This window comes from Saccopteryx bilineata, chromosome 4, assembly GCF_036850765.1.
Source record: "Saccopteryx bilineata isolate mSacBil1 chromosome 4, mSacBil1_pri_phased_curated, whole genome shotgun sequence".
Taxonomy (NCBI): Eukaryota; Metazoa; Chordata; class Mammalia; order Chiroptera; family Emballonuridae; genus Saccopteryx; species Saccopteryx bilineata.
Window position 1 is genome coordinate 290602697 of NC_089493.1, and position 19661 is coordinate 290622357.

The 19661-nt window shown below is 54.0% G+C and overlaps 1 protein-coding gene across 2 annotated transcripts in view; it reads right to left on the reverse strand.

Annotated features, from left to right (window-relative positions):
* GSG1L (GSG1 like) overlaps window positions 1-19661 on the reverse strand; it is a 213314-nt gene that overhangs the window by 36222 nt on the left and 157431 nt on the right. For both annotated transcript variants that reach the window (XM_066278403.1, XM_066278402.1), the window contains exon 4: window positions 8841-8952. In XM_066278403.1, coding sequence (XP_066134500.1) covers window positions 8841-8952 — 112 coding nt within the window. The remainder of the gene's footprint in view (window positions 1-8840; window positions 8953-19661) is intronic.

A 19661-nucleotide genomic window follows, 5' to 3' on the forward strand; every position in this document is an offset into this window, starting at 1 on the left:
ATCAAGGTGACTGTTCAGGAAGTGAATCTTAACACTCATGTTACATCCAATGTCCCAGAAAGCCAACAGCATCCTTTGAACCAGAAGTTCATAGTTTTCTGCTTTTTTGTTGCCAAGGAAGTTCTTTGTAACTGCCACAAAAGACTGCCATGGTGCTTTCTCCTCCTTATTCATCTTCCTGGCAAATTCTTCATCACATATGAGGGTTCGAATTTGAGGTCCATTGAATATACCTGCTTTTATCTTCTTCAAAGACAGGCAGAAAAAGAAATAATATGTTGAAAGCATTCACTTTCTCTATTCAAAGCCTGAAAAAACTGCTTCATTAAGCCAAGTTTGATGTGAAGTGGGGGGAAAATGATCCTGTCTCAGTTAACTACAGATTCATTCCCAATATTTTGCATCCCTACTTCCAGAGCTTCATGTTTCATCCACTCCTTCTGTGCCCGGTGTTTCTCCCGAGCTCGGCTGTCCCACAAACACAGAAAGCAAGGATACTTCGTGAAACCTCTCTGTTGTCCTAACAGGAAATTTACCATTTTAAGATCCACACAAATGATCCAGTTATGCTCCTAATACTTCAGAAAGTTGAGGACAATTTTTATGTCATTCAATTCGGATTGGCTAAACTGCTGAGGGGTTAATGACTGCTTGGCATCAGAAGAAGACCCTTCAGATTCTACAACCATTTCCTCATGCATCTTATCAAAATACACTTGATCACCATGTTCACTTTCTTCATCCTTTGAAGAAATAAAACCATTGAAAACTGGAACCGGGAGTGTCTCAGAGTGTGGGATAGGTCGTATTGCTGAAGGAATATTACGATATGTGACCATATGCCTTTTTTTCTTGCCGATGCCCTTTGTATGGATCAGACAGAAATAACAGTCACTGCTGTGGTCCTTAGGTTCACGCCAAACCATGGGAATACCAAAAGGCATTCCTTTGCATTTTCCTCTTGTCCAGTCACGAAGCATTTCCTCACAATTATGACACACAATATGAGGAGCCCAATTCTTGTCTTGATCGCCAAAGGGAACTTGAAAATAGGCAATATATGCACGTGTCACAAATGATGAAATATTGCGCCTTTGACGTTGAAGTGTGTAACAGCCACATATATAACAGAAGGTGTCAGGACTATTCTTACATTTATGCCTACTCGAAGAAGCCATGATTCAATCTTAAAACAAAATAAGAAGGTGTTTTTATCAGATAATAATTTTTTACATTTAAAAACAACTACAATTATGTAAAAGTGATGTTTGTAAAACATTAATTGCCTGTGGTTATGTCCAATCCAAGAGCTCTTGCCCTTTAACTCCAATTTTAAAACCAATGCATGCCATTAACTGTAACAAAAAAGGAATTAAAATTGCATAAAAAACTAGAGCATGCACCAAAAAACGGATTTCAGATTTGGAATCAGCGATGCAGAAATATATAGAAACAGTTCTAAAACCTCATGCAACAGAAAAGGAAAAAACAAATTTGTTCCCCAGTGTTATCACCATTAAGCCTGATGTTAGCTGTAGGTAGATGCTCTTTATCAAATTTTAAAAGTTCCCTCTATTTTTCATTTTTTGAGAGTTTTTATTTAATCATGAATGGATGTTGAATTTTGGCAAACTTTTTTTGTCAGCATTGATTGACATGATCATGTAATTTTCCCTTTTTGTCCCTGTATCTTCCCCCATTAATAATATGACTGCCTTGAATGTTTCCTCTGCATTCATTTACACCTGCGTAAGTTTTTCTTCCGTCATCAGGCGTGATTTTAGAAAACACAAGAGGAAAAGTAAAATTTTCTTTTTTCTTTCCTGCTGTTCCAAGATTGTTTCTTTAAAAAAAGATTTTTTTTTTCTGTTTAGAGAACTTCCTGTTGCCCTTCTTTTAGGATAAATCAGGCAGCACCTCAATTTTTCCTTTTTTGGTTTTCTTTCATTGGGTTCTTGACCTCCCCTCTCCTATTCCGAGGGATATTTTTGCTAGAAATAGAATGCTAAATTGACGATTCTTTCTGTGCAGCACTTGAAACATGCTGTTCCACCTTCTTCCAGTTTCCGTGGTCTCTGACGTAAAACCCACTGCCGATTAAATTGGTTTCCCCTATAGTTAAGGTATTGTCTCTCTCTCTCTCTCTCTCTCTCTCTCTCTCTCTCTGTCTTGCTGCCCTCAATATCTTTTCCTTTCACTTTAGTCTTCAAACATTCAACTATGATGTGTCCTGGTATGGGTTTCTTGGGGTTTATCCTGTTTGGAGATTCACTCCACTTCTTAACTCTGTGTAGCAGTATGTCCTTTTTAAAATTTGGGAAGTTTTTAGCCATTGTTCCATTGAGCTCCTCCTCTTCCCTTTCTCCTCCTTCCCGAACTCCACTGTACGACCTTTTGCTTCAGTCCCAGAGGTCCTCCGGGCACTTCCACTGACCCAGGTGTAAATGTTTTGATTCCTGCTGGGCGGGGGTGGGAGCTCTGGCCCCCGCAGGCCTCTGCTGGTGCCTCCCTGGCTGAGGGGCAGGGGAGCCTCGTTGCTGCTCCCCCAGTCGCTCCACTGACACCACGGGGCGGGAGATGGCCTCGTTACCACCGGGCAGTGGTGAAAATCCTGGCTCTGCTACTCCTCTGACAACATCCAAGCAGGAAAGAGAGCGGCACCCACACAGGGCACAGCTTGGAAACCTTTGGGACCAGAACACCCGCTGGTGTTTGCAGCTTGCACTTCTGAGCTGGTGTGCTGAGGTGTGTGGGTGGTTGGCCTGGTTTCTGGAGCCAAGAGCAGAGTGGACACTGTGGGGAGGAGAGGGGAGGGTGACAAGGGTGGAGGGAGTGGCTGTCAACTACTCTGTGCTCTGATGCTGCAGGGCAGAGCAGGGGACACTGGGGGAGCAGCTTCAGAGACCCATGGATATCACCTGGAAACCCCCCCCCAGGCCCTGCTCAGTGGGAAAACTAACTGACCACCGAGGGTGCCAGGCCTCGTTCACCTGCTGAACAGACGGGCACAGAGTCACGGGCAGAACACCAATGTCCGGCCCACCCTCAGTGCCCAGAGGCTGATGGGACCAGGGATGATGACGGCAGGTTCTGGGGCCCAGCTAGCCCACCCAGGGCCAGCAGGGCGCCCTTGGGCAGCCACATCTCTCCCCCTCGCCCAGTCTTAGAGAAAAGGAGGCCAGAACCACCTGCCTCAGGAGACATGAGAAGGAGCCACAGCGGCGGCCTGCTGACCACACGGCCACTTAATGGTGACATGAGCACACCCTCTCCAGTGGCTCTTTGGGGACAAGGATCTTCTAAGGTCACAGCAGCAAACACTCTCCTACCGTCCACTCCCTCCAAGGGATCAATATGTTGAAATGCCAGCTAAGCCCTGCAGGGAGGGCAGGGCAGCCTGGAGTCCCCGGGGAGGGAAGGGGCCAGCCTGCGGTTTTCACGGGGCCATCGAGACTGGAAAGTGGAAGCAGGGGAGAGAAAGGGGTGCAGTGACACCACTGCAGTCTGCATAGGTGGGGCTTCAAAAGCAAACAGAGAGGCACCACCCTCCGGGGACGTGGCCCAACTTGCTAGTCTTGTCTAATGCTGTGTGGCCTGGGATAAACTGCTTCACCTCTCTGGTCTTCTAGCTCTTTTATGCCTTAACTTTATAATATTCCACTACCCTCAGTCTGCAGAGTGAACGCTCAGGGTTTCACTGTGTGCGCTGCGGTAAGAGGGGCATTTCCATCGATCTCCGTTTTGATAAAATGTGAAACAGAAGCACAAAGCGACTAGTTCCCCACTCTCCCGCCCCCACCAGGAGAACTGACACACCGACATCCAAGTAAGGGTCACAGGCTCAAACTCCTGCAGGGTGAGGAAAAGCATGAGCAAGCATAAAGCAGTAGGGAGCGGTGGGGACTGGGGTAAACTGGAGGGCACGTGCCCCCTCTGAACAGCAGAGCCGCCCCTGCTCCCAGGTGGCAACGTGAGTTAGGGAGGACATATCTTCTAAGGGTCAAGAGAAGCCAGAGACCTGAATATTTATGTAAAATGTTTACCTTTCCAGATGTGAAAAACAAACGTGAACTTTCAAATAACACTACGGCAGGTCAAACAACACGTCGCGGACTGGGTTCCCCCCCGGGCTGCTTGCAGTTTGCCCCGTCTGAGGCAGATTGTGTGACTTGGGCCTTCGCCCTGCCTGAGGCTGTGTCCTCGTCCTCGGTGGGCATGGTAGCTCCTCTGCGGGGGTCAATGGGAGGACTATACAGCTCAGAGCTTGTAGAGCATCTCCCATGGTGCCTGGCACAAAGTAGAGGGCACCCACCTTAGTGTTATCCCGCCCCCAGGGGGCTTACCTTGGCATTGTCACAGGCAGGCCTGGCGAGAGCTGAGACACAGCTGAGAAAGAAGCAGGCAGGAGGGCTGGGGCCCAGGGCCCAGGGCCAGGATGGGGTTCCAAAGCTTAGGCGGGGCCAAGGGAAGGGGCGGGAGACGGAGGCCCCCGCCGGATCCTAACAAAACACTAAAGTCCTGGGGACGAAAGCCAGCAGCAAGTCCGGGGCGAGGCGGGGTATGGAGACGGAAGAGCAGAGAGGAGGGGCCGCGTGCATGCCCCACTGGATGTCATCCCCTTGGACATTTGGGCCACGTGCCTCTCACCAAGCAAGAGTGGCATTACCGAAGGCCCAGTGTCATGATCACCGTGTGTAACCGCTGTCCCTCATCGAGCGCTTCCTGTGCTCAAGCACGTTAGGAGCTTGGTCCCAGGCTGTCCTCACAACAGCCCCTGCTCTAGAGGCCACGGACTGGACCGAGGCTCAGAGAGGCCGGCTGCGGGCCTTCGACAGCAGCACTCCCCGCGCAGGCTCTGTGCTGTGCTCGCAGCGTCTTGTCACATCGTCCTTGTGTCCTTGTCCTCGGGGTAGCTTGTCCCCAGAGAAAGCCCCGTGCACCACCGCTGCCGGGTGCCTGTGGCGTGCAGGCCTTCTCCCGGAATGTGGCCCCGTCACTTGCTCTTGAGCGAGAGAAAACGGCCGAAGCGACACTGTGTGACTTCTGACGCAAGGTCATAAAATAAACTTGTAGCTTGCACTTGGATCTCTGGGAACGCTTGCTCCCCGCAGGGACCCAGTTGTTGTGTTGCGCTGGAGAACCTGCTCCTGCTGACAGCCCCAGCTGAGCCCCAGAGCCTGCGCCACCTGCCAGCGCCACCAGGGCCATCGCGGAGGCCCAGCCGACACCCGACTGAGGCCTCATGGAAGGCCCCAAGCCCGGGCCAGCCAGCGGAGCGCCCTCAACCCCCTGACCCATAAGAGATCATCATAAATCTTTATTTCACGCCACTGAATTTTGGGGCGCTGTGTCACCCGTCAATATAGAACTGGAGCACCACTCAGGAGAAGGCCCATGGGGTGGGCACCCGGGCTGTCCCTGTGGTACCGCTGAGGACACTGGGCACGGGGAGGGGAAGCAGCTTGGCGGAGGCCCACAGCTGGTGGAGGGGAGAGGCCGGATCTGCTACGGGGGCTGCCCCGCAGCCAGCCCCCCCACGGCCCACCTCGGCCCAGCCGCACCCAGGGGGGCCTTCACCTTCCTGAGCTGGTGCCCTCCCGGCGCTGGCGCCCCCACCTCCGGAGCCCCCGCAGCCAGCTCTGCCCTGCTGGGCCGGGGGAGGGAGACTGCGGCTGGTGCTCCTCTCCGGGTACCTGGGCCGCTGGGGCCAGAATGATGACAAATGACCTCACACATACTAAACAAGAGAGGAGACCATGCACAACCCTGGCGGGGCCCCAGTGCGAGGGATGGAAAACGCAGCTGATCAATCTCGTGGGCCTCGGTGACAAGAAGAAATGGATCAGTCCTGGGAGGGGCTACACGCTGGGCCTCAGGCTTAAGTAAGTCAGATGGGAATCGCTGGTCCTGGGGAGACCAGCCCGGAGGGAGCAGAGGAACAGGGCAGGAGACTCGGCTCCCAGGGAGAAGAGGCTCCCGTGGCTGGCACCAGCAGGCCCGGTTCTAGGCCCTGCATGCCCCGGTGCAGAGCCAGGGGCTTTGGGAGAGAAGCCTGAGAAAGGAGGGAGTTCAGAATCCTGGGCCAGTGGTCTACGCTTTCCACATATGCAACACGGGCTTATAGTCATGTCACACTGCATGTCAATAACGGTGTTATAGGAAGAGCTGGTGTGGACTGAGCACTTGGGTGTGTCAAACAGCGTGCTAAGCACACACGAGCAGAACGCAGGGGCTGAAAGCCTAGGCTCTGGGGCCAGGCTGCCTGGGTTCGACTCCCAACCCCGCCCCTCACAGGCTGGACCTGCCTGGGACACATCACTCCAGCTCTCTGTGCCTCACTCATCCTCCAGGGCATGCCCGCCTAACCGCACAGCTGTGATCGTGACACACCCATGCTCAGTGCATGTGAGAAAGTAGCACACACACGGTCAACACTCAAAAATTCATTCCTTTCCTTTGTTTCCTTCTCTAGCTCGGGGTGACTACCTTCCAAGGTCAAGCTCGTGGGGAGCTGCTGGTGGGAGGGGAGGGGTGGGCAAAAGGGAGTCAGAGCCCTTAGCTGGTTTCCCTGCAATGCTGGCTCTACTTAAAGGGAATCAGGGATGGTGTTGATGGGTCAGGGTCCCTTTCTAAGGCACTTGCCTTTAAGGGGTCGGGGCCATGCAGAGAGGGGGAGGGGCGGCAATGCAGCAGGAGTCCCCTCTGGTCTGTGTTGGGTCTTTCTTAGTTCCAGCTTTTCCTGACCCACTCTGACCACCTTTCCCCAAAGAGACTCTCTTGCCCCAGGTTTTGACGCCTGCTGCTCCCATCCCAGCACACTGTCCTGTTCCCTCCTCTGCTGGTTTCCTGACCACACTCTTCCCTGGGGACCCTCCCTGCCAGACGCTGTGTCTGTGTTCCCACAGGGGTGTGTGGTGACCCCCACATACATCATAGCACAGAGCAAGATTATTTGTCTCCTTCCCTCAATCCCGTGACGGCTTTGTCTTGACACTGCTGTAACCTTCCCAGCCTCACATCTAGGAGGGTGGCTGGCACCAAGTAAGTGCGTAGTCAAACATGCATTAAATGACTGAGTGGATACATGGTCTTCAGCCACCAGACCCAGTCGTGTACGTCCTGTGCAGTGAACAACTCTGGTCATTGTCTTTCCAGCACACATTCCTTCTTCTGATCACAGCCCGCTCGACCCCCAGCCCATCCCCAATTTCCCATGGGGGGCCTCCCCCTCCTCCTCTGTCTGTCTGAGGGTTTGGGTGGGCCAATACCATGTGACTCAGGCCAGGCCAATGAGAGCAATCCAGTCTCCTCAGGGTCTAAGCGATTGGTTGAAGGATGGTCACATGACTTCAGCTAAGCCAGTGAAAGCCATAACCAGGATTTGGGCTGGAAATATTGGGAGGAAATCCCGTTGCCCTGCTGGTATTGCTACCTTTGTAAGATATGACGCTAGAGCTGAGGATGGCGACCGTTTTTGCTATCACTTGGGGAAAAGACGTTTGTGAATGAAACCAACACGAAGGGAATGGAGACAGAAAAGGGGGAGAGAGTGACTGTGTTCCCTACGAATTGCCTGATGACCTGGATTCAGCGATGCCTGAAGCGGACATGTTGGTAGCTCACCCGGCACCCATTCTACCCACTCACCATCTGAGAGTCTTTGACTTTCCAAGCTCCAGAGATGGGCCTGGTCAAACCCAGCCAATAAACTCAGGACACCCCCACTCCCAGCATGGGTGATCATTCCAGAGAGAGGCAATGACCTACGTCAGGCTCATCAGAGGGATTTTAGTAAACAATGAGGAAAGAGAAGCCCTATCTGTCCCTGTGTGTGGAAGAAGAACCAGCGTCCTAGGAGGAGCTCTGTCGCCTCCAGGAGGGGAGCCTAGCCAGGGACAGTTACCACGTGGGGCGGCAGTGCTCAGGGGGTCACAGAGGAAGAGAGCCCAGCCTGGTGATGTCAGCGACTCTGGATCGAACGTGTTCTGAAGTCCACACCACAGCTGCACCATCCATTTTCAGGAACCCGTGTATTTCCTGGGTTTTTCCCGTGTATTTCCATGTTGCTGAGACTAGTGTGGGCGGATTATTTTTCTGCTACAACCCACGCCCCCCAGCTGATCCCTCCGGATTTTTCAGTTGCATGAACTGATACAAATCGTCGTTGACCCAAATCGGGATTCTATCACACCCAAGCAAAACAATCCTGACTGCTTCTAAGTTCTGCACATCATGCTCTGAGGTGCTGACTCCTGTTCCCCGTGGCCAGGGCCCCTCCTTGGGATCCTCCTAACCACTTAGACCACCCAGAACCCTCTGTGGCCCACCTGCCCTCGGGTGTCCCCAGCTTCCACCTCCACCTGCACAGCAGCCTCTAAGACAGGGGTTGGCAAACTGGCTCGGTAAAGGGCCGGACAGGAAATATTTCAGCTGTGTGGGCCATTCGGCCTCCGTCCCAGCTGCCCACGCGGCTCCTGTAGCTGGAAGTAGCTCAGACCGCACATAAATGATGAGGGTGGCTGTCCCAGTAAAACTTCATTTATGGACACGAACTTTGAATTTCACATAATTTCCACATTTCACAAAATATTACTCTTCTTCGGATTTATTTTCAATAATTTTAAATTGTAAAAACCATTCTTAGCTTGAGGGCTGATTAAAACAGGCGATGGGCCGGATTTTGGTCCACATGGCATAGTTTGCTCACGCTGGCTCCAGGGTCTTGTATTAGCTCCGGACTCTAGGCTATCTCCGCCTTCCTCTGCCCCCCAACTGGGCTAAGCTGCTGAAGCCCCAACATGCCTTGGGGCTTTTGTATCTAAAGGTCAAAAGCCACTTACCAGAAGGACCACCCATAGTCCCAGGAATGAGGCCTCCAGTCTTCCGGGCCGAGGCTCACGGTGACCTGGAACACCTGCGTGTACATCATGTGGGCTACCATTCCCAGGAGGCCTGTGGGGGGAGCAGAGCAAGGAATCAGGAAATGAGGCACAGCTTTCTGCACCCCCATAGGCCTGTTAGTGCTGGCGGGAGCATGGAACCCCCCTCGGAAGGATGGTTGGCATGCAGAGCACAGGAGGCTGGAAAGTGGCTGTTTTTCTTTCTTTTCTTTTATTTTTTTCTCTTTCTTTAGTGAGAAGTGGGCAGGCAGAGAGACAGACTCCCTCATGGGCCCCAACTGGGGTCCACCTGGCATGCCCCTCATGGAGTGATGCTCTGCCCATCTGGGGCCGCTGCTCTATTGGTCAGCAACTGAGCTATTTTAGCACTTGAGGCGGGGCCATGGAGCCATCCTCAGCACCTGGGGCCAACTTACTCCAACCGAGCCATGGCTATGGGAAGGGAAGAGGGAGAGGGAGACAGAGAGAGAGAGATGGGAGACAGGGAGAGATGGAGAAGCAGATGGTCGCTTCTTCTGTGTGCCTTGACTGGGAATTGAACCCAGGACATCCACACACTGGGTCAACCCTCTCCCACTGAGCCAACTAGCCAGGGCTTTCTTTTCCCTCTTGATTTAGTGAGAGATGAAGGGAGAGAGAGAGAGAGAGAGAGAGAGAGAGAGAAGACTGACAAGGACCTAGACAACAGAGCCATCTGGGCAATATGACTGTTTTCTAAGCCAGTCAAAGAACTTGAGTATGAGCCAGAGGCAAAGGGCAGCCCTGGAGAAATTTAAACAAGGGAGACTGAGTCAGACCTGTGTATGGCTGGGCAAACATTTTTTTTTTTTCATTTTTCTGAAGCTGGAAACAGGGAGAGACAGTCAGACAGACTCCCGCATGCGCCCGACCAGGATCCACCTGGCACGCCCACCATGGGGCGACGCTCTACCCACCAGGGGGCGATGCTCTGCCCATCCTGGGCGTCGCCATGTTGCGACCAGAGCCACTCTAGGGCCTGAGGAAGAGGCCACAGAGCCATCCCCAGCGCTATGGGCGCTTCTCCTGTGTGTCCTGGCCGGGAATCGAACCCGGGTCCTCTGCACGCTAGGCCGACGCTCTACCGCTGAGCCAACCGGCCAGGGCTGGGCAAACATTTTTTGTAAATAACCAGATAAAGATTAGTTCATGTTTTATGTTCTGTGGGACACTTGGTCTTGTTGCAACTCTTCAACTCTACTGTTGTAGCGCAGAGGAGCCGTGGACAATGTATACGGCTGGATTCAGTCCCTGGGCTACAGTCTGCTGACACCTGTGTTAGAAGGTCATTTGGGAAAAGGAGACTAGAGACTGCTTTTCAAACTTCAGGTCTTAACTCACTAGACTACTGGGTCAGGAAATCAATTTCATGGATTGTGAACAGCATTACAAAATGAATGGAGTGGAATAGAAATATCTACTACCATCAAATGTAGCAGGAGTAAATATTGTTTGTACGTACATGTTGTGTGTGTGTGTGACTATAATATGAAATGTTTTTCTGCAGCTTATGGTCAAAAATCTTTGAGGCCCTGGCCAGTGGCTCAGTGGATAAAGATTCAGCCCGGTGTATGGACATCCTGGGTTTGACTCCCTGTCAGGGCACACATGAGAAGCAACCATCTGCTTCTCTCCTCTCTTCCCCTTCTCTCCCTCTTCCTTCTCACAGCCAGTGGCTTGACTGGTTTGAACATAGGCCCTGGGTGCTGAAGATAGCTCAGTTGGTCCGAGCGTGCCAGCCTAGGGCTCTAAAAATAGTGCGGTTGATTCGAGCATCAGCCTCAGACAGGAGTTGCTGGCTGGATCCCTGTCGGGGTGCATGTGGGAGTCTGTCTTTCTACCTCCTCCCCTTCACTTAAAAAAAATCTTTGTGCTCACTGGCTGAGAGCTTTGATTCCAAGGGATCTGAGTGAGAATCTTCTTCTACCACCTGTTAGCATGTAGCCCTGGGCAAGGCACTGCTCTCCTCTGAACCTCAACCCTTTCAACCCTGGATGAGGACTATGACAGCTACAGTGCAGACTGGATGCAATGAGGCAGCCTCAGCGTCTGGTGCCTGCTGGATATGCGATCACAGCAGTCTCCCGGGTTCCTATAAACCTAGGTCGCTTCTCTGTGTGGACTGTGCGTCTGCAGCCCTCGTGGGTACCACCGACGTGGCTGACGGCATGGACTTGACTTTAAGGTGGAGTGATGCGACATTGACGAGGAGGGAAGGGGTGGATGACAGGAGGAAGGAAGGAGACCAATAATGCTTATGGACCTACTGTGTGCCAGGCTGTCGGACTTTTACCTCCATTTCTAAATCTGTATAACGCTTTAAAGTGTGGGGTCCTGATCCTTGATCGAACTTAGCTCAGTGGCTCCCGCACACTGTCTCCCTCCAGCCACCTGACTCTGGGCCAGAAGGTGACAGAGGACTGAGAAGTGATGGAGAGGTAGCTGTCTGTGCCTGGGGGCCGGGGCCAGCCTCTCGGGGACATTTCCCACTGCTCTCTGACCTCAGACGAGGGCTACTCTCTAGGGCTGCCGGGGGGGGGGCACCTGAGTCAGGAAATCCAGGGAGGGGGTGACCACAGCAGGGGCTGAGCCCCTCTCAGGAGCCCCCTGAAGGCTCAGCGTTCCCCAAGCTCTGTCTGCCAGGCTGGAGGACAGCTGAGACCCCGCCCCAGCCACGCCCCAGCTGGTGTGCTGGAAGCCTCTCTGGTCCCTCTGCCCTGGCCCTGTTGGAAGAAAGAGACGAAGGGGTGAAGCCATATGGATAGCCTTTTATTTACTTGACGCAATTTTCGGTGAACTTGCCAACAAATATACCTTGTTCTTTGGAGCTGATGCATGGTATTCCCTGACGGTGATGAACCATGTTTTATTTATTCCATCACTTAATGGTATTGAAGTTACTTCCCGTTTTTTGCTCTATAAGCAATGCTACAATGAACACCCTTCTACAGGCCTCACACAAATCCCCACCAATACTTGACATTATAAAACACTAACAATTCTGCCCATCGCATGGCGAAACACGAGACCTCCTCATTGTTGTAAGTTTCACGTGTCCCTCATGAGTGAGCTTGGGCATTTTTCCTGTTTGTTAAACATTTCTGTTTTTTTTTCTATGAATATGCCTGTCTGTCTCTACCCTTTGTTAATTTTCTTTCTCTTTTTAAATCTTTTCTATTGTCAATTGGAAAGAATTTTTAATATACCTTGGATATTAACCCTGTCTGTTGTATGGATACAAATAGTTAACTCTTAAAAAAAAACAACAACAAAAAAACCAAATAGTTAACTCTTGTCATTTCCCCTGTACAGAACAATTCTTTTAAAAAAATAATAGACTTTTTATTTTTCATTTTTTTTCTAGCAAGAGAGAGAGATACACAGAGAGAGAGAGAGACAGACAGACAGGAAAGGAAAGAGATGAGAAGCAACTCGTAGTTGCGGTACTTTAATTAGTTGTGCACTGATTGCTTCTCATAAGCCCCTTGACTGGGGGGCTCCAGCCGAGCCAGTGACCCCTTGCTCAAGCCAGCGGCCTTGGGCTCAAGCCAGTGACCATGGGGTCATGTCTACATCCACGCTCAAGCCAGTAATCCTGTGCTCAAGCTGGTGAGCCCACACTCAAGCTGGTGACCTTGGGGTTTCGAACCCGCGTCCTCGGCATCCCAGGTTGACGCTCTCTCCATTGTGCCACCACAGGTCAGGCTAGACTTTATTTTTTAGAGCAGTTTCAGGTTTATAGAAATTTTGAGCAGAAAGTGCAGAGAGTTCCCATATACCCGCTCTCTCGTCCCCAGTTAGTGCAGTACATTTTGTTACAATTGATGAACCAATACCAGTACATTAGTGTTAACTAACTCTAACGTGTACACTAAAGTTCACTCTTTGTGTTGCACATTCTATGGATTTTGACAAATGTATAGTGACATGTATTCCCAAGTACTGTGCTGAATAGTTTCAGGGTCCCAAAAAACCCCTGTGCTCCCCAATTCACCCCTCTCCCCCTGCCCACACGGAGCCCCCGGCAACCACTGATCTCTTCACTGTCCCCATACTTGTGCCTTTTCCAGAATGTCATTTAGTTGGAATCATACAGCACGTAGCCTCTTCAGACCAGCTTCTTTCACTTGGGAATGTGAAACATTTAACGTCCATGTCTTTTCATGGCTTGATAGCTAATTTCTTTTTATTGCTGAATAATATTCCATTGTCTGCAGGGACCACAGCGTATCCGCTCACCTCCTGAAAGACATCTCCCTTTCTTCTAATGATGAATACAGCTGCTTTGGCATATGTTTTGATATTTGATACAGTCAACTCTGTCAGTCCTGTTCTTTTTTGTTTTCTTTCATGTAAGAAAGCCAACACCATCCACAGATTCTCTTACGTTTTTCTAACACACTTACAGATGTGTTTAATCCTTCTGGCATTTACCTTAGTGACTGCTGTGAGGTAAGGATCTAACTTAACTTTTCTTAAATGAATAGCGAATTGCTTTGAACCCTTGCAGAAAGAGCCAATCTTTCTGGGCTGATTTTAAATGACACTGTTGCACCGTGTTCAAAGCCCACACACACATACGTGAGCCTGTTTCCTGGCTCACCATTCTGCTCCATGCACCTCTGTCTGTTCCCGAGTCAAGGTCACGCTGATTTAATTAGAACAACTCACAGGAGAGTGTGTTACCTGGAAGGACACTCCTCTCCTCCTCACCGTGGTGCTCACGCCCTCGGGGACTGCTTCCCTACCCAGGAGCTCTGCCCCTCGGGACCCCGACAGTCCCCTCCCGAGGGAGGGACCTTGCTCTCCAAACCCCAGTTGTTGCAGCTTCTTGGGTTTTCCTCACTCTGCCAGTCCAGATGCTCTCTGAGTTATCCGGCCTCTCAGGGCCTTCGTTTTCTCATCTATAAAGTGGGGGTAGGAGCAGACCTTGACCATGTCGATGAGCACCCACTAGAGAAGGAAAACACTCATGAGAATAGCCACTCCTTGCAGCAGGACCGCGGGGACAGAACAGGATTTGAATATCAGAACTCTCAGCCAGACCCAGAAGCCGGACCCAGCCTGTTGGCAAAATTAATTAATTTTCTGAATTGTTGGTCTAGAAAAGCATCGATTTCTCAATTGAATCCCATTTATTCCCAAATCTGAAAGGCCATGCTTTAAGAAAATCCAATAAATGAAAATTGCAATTGGTGAGAGTCTCGAATTGCATTTTAAAGATTCTGCTTTGAAAAGAAATGTCCCTGTTTTCTGGAAACGTGTTCATTCTGTCCAGCGAGGTCCATTGACCAGCAGCAACTGTCATAAAAAGTCCTTAGCAGGAGGAATTGTTTTCAACTCATCTAAATTAAAAAATGACTTTTGGGTGAGTTACTGGACCTCCTAAATTAAGGGCAGCCAAATGAACGAGGCTCGCCCGCTGCCGAGAGTCCCTGGTGTGGACTCGCAGGAGAGTCGCAATTGTAAATCTCTCCTCCCGGTTTCCGGAATCTCCCCACCCCTGACATCCCAAATGGAATTCCCAGCGTTTGGGGCCAGGCAGGCGTGGCTCCTCCCTGCCCCGGAGGACCCTGGAGAGCACTGGGGGTGGAGGGTCTTGGCCAGGCCCCAGAGCTGGGCCGGGCGCAGTGCCACCCAGAACCCAGAGCAGGAAAAACTCCCAGGCCTGCCCGCACTGACCAGGCGGAGGAAGCTGAATTCTGTTGCGTGGTCCAGGGAGCCTGGTGTGGGGCTAGAATTAAGACACAACGTCAGGAGGGTCAGAAAGTGAGCCCGGAGTAAGGCAGAGGCGAGGCCAAGTGAGAGAGAGGGTCTAGTTTCCAGCTCTGTCGCTCACCGGCTATGGGACCTCACCTTTCTGTACCTCCGTATCCCCAACCCTAATACGGGCTTCATTAGGGCACCCACCTCATAGATCAGTATGAGGGTGGAGTGGCTCATACCGGGAAAGCACTTAGAACAGTGCTTGACACAGAATACACCCACAGAAGTGTTTGTGGAATGAACGAGTGATGGACTGAATGGACGAGTGCCTGAGGCTCTCTCTAGGCCTGCTAGACCAGGTCTGCCGTGCTCAGCACCTCGCCCAGGGCCCGGCGGCCATGAGTGCACGGTGCGTGTTGAATGAGTGGGTGGCTGCTGACTAGAGCAGCCTGGCGGTCAGGCTGGCTATGTTAGAGGTTCGGCGTCCAGGGTGCGAGTCTGACTTGGGGACAGGGCCGGACCTGAAAACTGTAGAGAGCAAGGTGCGGGCGTGAGCGAAGGCCAGCTATCCGTTATTCGCTGTCACCCACATTCCAGGCACTGCTCCGGGGGGCCGGGGGAGACTGGACTCCACAGACAGACGCCCTGCTCTCGAGGGTCACAGGTTCTACTGCAGAGATGCAGGCGAGCACGTAATCTCACAAGGAGACGTCAGGTAGCGAAAGTGTTGTGATCAAGATAAAGTAGGGTGAAGTCCCGGAGGGCTCCAGGGTCCACCGCAGACGGGGTGGCCGGGGGGCCTTTCTGAGCGGGTGAGATTGAAGCAGAGGCTGGGATGGGGAGCCGTGGGCAGTTACACGGAGGCCAGGAGGTCAGGGAACAGCACGGCAGACAGAGGGCCAGGCCTGCGGGAAGCCTGGTGGGCGGGACACGGCCTGACTGCTGGGGGACAGGAGAGACACCCCAGAGTGAGAGAGGGGAGGGTGGAGACAGGTGGGCAGGGCACCCCCAGAGTGAGAGCGGGGAGGGTGGAGACAGGTGGGCCGGGCACCCCCAGAGTGAGAGCGGGGAGGGTGGAGACAGGTGGGCCGGGCACCCCCAGAGTGAGAGCGGGGAGGGTGGAGACAGGTGGGCAGGGCACCCCCAGAGTGAGAGCGGGGAGGGTGGAGACAGGTGGGCAGGGCACCCCCAGAGTGAGAGAGGGGAGGGTGGAGACAGGTGGGCCGGGCACCCCCAGAGTGAGAGCGGGGAGGGTGGAGACAGGTGGGCCGGGCACCCCAGAGTGAGAGAGGGGAGGGTGGAGACAGGTGGGCAGGGCACCCCCAGAGTGAGAGAGGGGAGGGTGGAGACAGGTGGGCAGGGCACCCCCAGAGTGAGAGAGGGGAGGGTGGAGACAGGTGGGCAGGGCACCCCCAGAGTGAGAGCGGGAGGGTGGAGACAGGTGGGCCGGACACCCCCAGAGTGAGAGCGGGGAGGGTGGAGACAGGTGGGCCGGGCACCCCCAGAGTGAGAGCGGGAGGGTGGAGACAGGTGGGCCGGGCACCCCCAGAGTGAGAGCGGGAGGGTGGAGACAGGTGGGCCGGCAGGTGGGGCTGGTCATCAGGACCTTGTGGGCCACAGGGAGGAGTCTGGCTTCCATTCCAGTGGGACGGGAAGCCAAGAGAGGGTTTAAGCAGGGGCCCAATTTAAGATGACTCCCGTTACTGTGTGAGACAGACGATGGGGGGGGGGGTTTGCTCAGCGAGAAGAAGTTCCCCCTGAGCTGCTGTTGCTCAGACAGGCCTCGTTGGCGGCCCCCGGGGCAGGTTCTGAAGGTGGGGACCACAGGCCTTGCGGACAGGCTGGGCAGGGGCACGGGGCCACCGGGGGCCTCGGCTGACTTCAGAGGTTGTGGTTTGAGCAGCTGGGCGGAGGATGGTGCCATTTACTCGAATGAGGAAGACATTTGGGCGGGTGGAAGCCCGTTTGGGCTGTGTTTGCGTGGGATGCCTCTTCTATATCCAAACTGAGATATCAAGCAAGCAGCTGGGTGTGTAAGTTTGAGGTTCAGGGAGCAGTCAGAGCTGGAGATTTAACCATGTGAGTCCCTGGCATGTGGAGGCGGGCCTGGCAGAGACCACCTGGAGAGGGGCTGGGGAGAGGGAGGGGAGGGGGGTCACGATGGAAGCCAGGGGAGCGGAGGAGGGCGGCCAGCAGAGGAGGCCAAGGAGGACAAGTCTGGGCGGCAGCAGGAACACCTGAGCCACCTAGGACACATGTCAGGGGAGAGAGCGACCCATTGGGTCAGAGATGAAGGCAGAGAAATGACTGTTGGGTTTGACAAGATGGAGGACACTGGGACAGATCCTGCCCGGAACAGGCTGAGTAGTGGAGGTCAAACAGCCAAGATTCAAGAGAAGACCACAAGTGTGTTGTTGGTGGAGAAGCAGAAATGGGTGAGAGCCGGCGGGGGCCTGGGCTTCAGGGAGGAGGGGAGACAGAGACTGTTCTATGGTACCTAGAGTGATGAAGCGGGTGGGACCCAGAGCGATGCAGCGGGCGGGACCCAGAGTGATGCAGCGGATAGGACCCAGAGCGATGGAGCCGGCAGGACCCAGAGCGATGGAGCTGGTGGGACCCAGAGCGATGGAGCCAGCGGGACCCAGAGCGATGCAGTGGACAGGACCCAGAGTGATGCAGTGGGTGGGACCCAGAGCGATGCAGTGGGTGGGATCCAGAGCAATGGAGCCCTCTGGACCCAGAGCGATGGAGCCGGCAGGACCCAGAGGGACGGAGCCGGTGGGACCCAGAGCGATGCAGTGGGTGGGACCCAGAGCGATGGAGCCAGTGGGACCCAGAGCGATGCAGTGGGTGGGACCCAGAGTGATGGAGCCAGCGGGACCCAGAGCGATGGAGCCGGCGGGACCCAGAGCGATGGAGCCGGCGGGACAGACCACGGGTGCGGAGGGGCTGGAGAGCCACCGCAGGAGCAAGGAAGCAAGAGGGCCTGAAGGGTGGGGAGGCTCTAGAAGTGGAAGGGGCTAACGAGGGGGGCGGGGACAACCTACCCAAGGGGACAGGGGAGGGGGGTCTGTGCGAGCAGAACCCAGCACGGGGCAGCTCTGCTGCTTTCTCTGCCCCCCCCTACGCTGCCCCCACCCCGCCCCAGGAGGCCAGGCCACCAGCTGAGATGGGGATAGCAGCTGTGGGTGTTGTGGGGCGAGGTCTGAGGGGCAGGAGAAGGTGTGAAATCGTCTCTGCAGAGCGGGAACGCACAGACAGCACGCAGAAGCGCCTGTGGCCCTGGGACGGTGCTGCGTGCGGGAGCACTGTGCACACGGTGGAAAGGGACCCCGGGCGGCATGGCGGTGGGATTCTGGTGATGCCGAGGAGGCAGCCTGCGGATGCAGAGCGCCTCTGGCATCTGGGGGATACTCAGGAAGGCCAGCCCCTGACGCCTTCCTGGGGGAGGGACTTCTAAGGAAGATGCCACCCGGGCAGGACAGCGAGCAAAGATGCCCCACTGAATTCAGGACTTCTTTTGCATCTGGCCTGCCTTTCTTTTGCAGGGCACGGACATATTATGCTAATGGCATGCTCTGTTTAATTGAGATATCAGGGAGGTGGCTGATTGATTAATTTGTAATAAACTTTATTTTTAAACATGCTGTCTAAGTGATTACTCAGAATGCTCAGAGAGCACTCATGTCTGAACAAATATTCTTGTGGACGTGGCATGATTTGGACATGCCAACATCCCATGCAGCCTGTGTCCGAGACACGAAGGGGCCAGTCAGGGCCTGGTGGAGGCTGAAGCCAGGTGCAACCGGGTAAAGGCACACAAACTCTTGCTGGTGGCCTGACATTCCGCCAGTCGCTGGAATGTACCCAACACGGGTGGTGCGCCAGGCCTCCTTCTCGCGGTGGGGGGTGCAACTGGGAGCAGTGGCCTGGCCTAGTCCTGGGTCGGGGGCAGGGGTGCGGAATGGGCGAGAAGGACAAACTGGGCACTGGCCTGCGGCAGGGCAGGGCGCCCCCCCAGGGAAGTGCAGGGGCCAGGCCGCTGGGCGGGCGTAGGTGGGAGGTCAGGGAAGGCCCCTAGAGGAGGCAGCAACCGCGCCGCGCCGGGAGCTGAAGGGTCAGAGGGAGCAGGAAGGCGGCCCTGGCCGCGGAGCCAGCTCCCGCAGAGGCTGCAGGCTGTGGGGCTGTAATGGGCCATTAGTGGGCCGCGTAGGTGGTGAGCGAGGCAGCTGGAGGGGTAAACAAGACACTGCGCAGGGAGTTCTGAAGCCGTCTCAGGGAGTTTGCACTTTATCCTCAGGGCACTGGGCAGGAACTGCATAATTGTACGTGGGAGGGCCGGAGACCTGGCTGGCTGCGCCATGGCGGTGGGAGCGGGGAGCGGGGCGGCCCGGGAGGGGCAGAGGCAGCCCTCGAGAGAGCCAGCGAGCGGGCGAGGACCTGGCCAGGCCAAGGGTGCTGAGACGAGGGGGCTGGGCAGGATGGGTTCCCTGCAAACCCATTGGCACCGGAAAGCACTGACTCAGGAGTAAGGAGGGACTGGGGGGAACTGGTGGGACTGACCCAATTAATTTTGGCCCTGAAATCTCCTCCCCCAGAAAAAAAAAAACTCTTGAGATCCCAAAGGCTGGCATGTCAACCACCTGGGGCAGGTGGAAAAATAAACCCTTTTATCTGTGCATATCTAAAATCCACAGAGGTCTGTGCCAGCAGAGACCACACGCTGACTGTCCCTCGAGCCCTCCAGCCTAGGGAGGGCCCTGCGCGGCCAGGTGCGCCCGCCCTGAAAACCGTCCCCAAGAAGCTGAGCTGCTGCTGGCTCTAACGCTGCCCAGATCTATTTTTAAAGAACAGGCTATTTTTAGACACTCTCCCGAGATCGCAGCCTCTCTGGGTAGCATATTTCAGGGTTTAAAAAGTCCCTCCTTACACATAACCTAAATCTTTCCAGCTCCAATTTAAGCTAATTTCTTTCTCTGCCCTCTGAGGACCAGGGGGTGAGTAGTTGGCATCTTCTCCAAAGGAACCTTTCGGGAG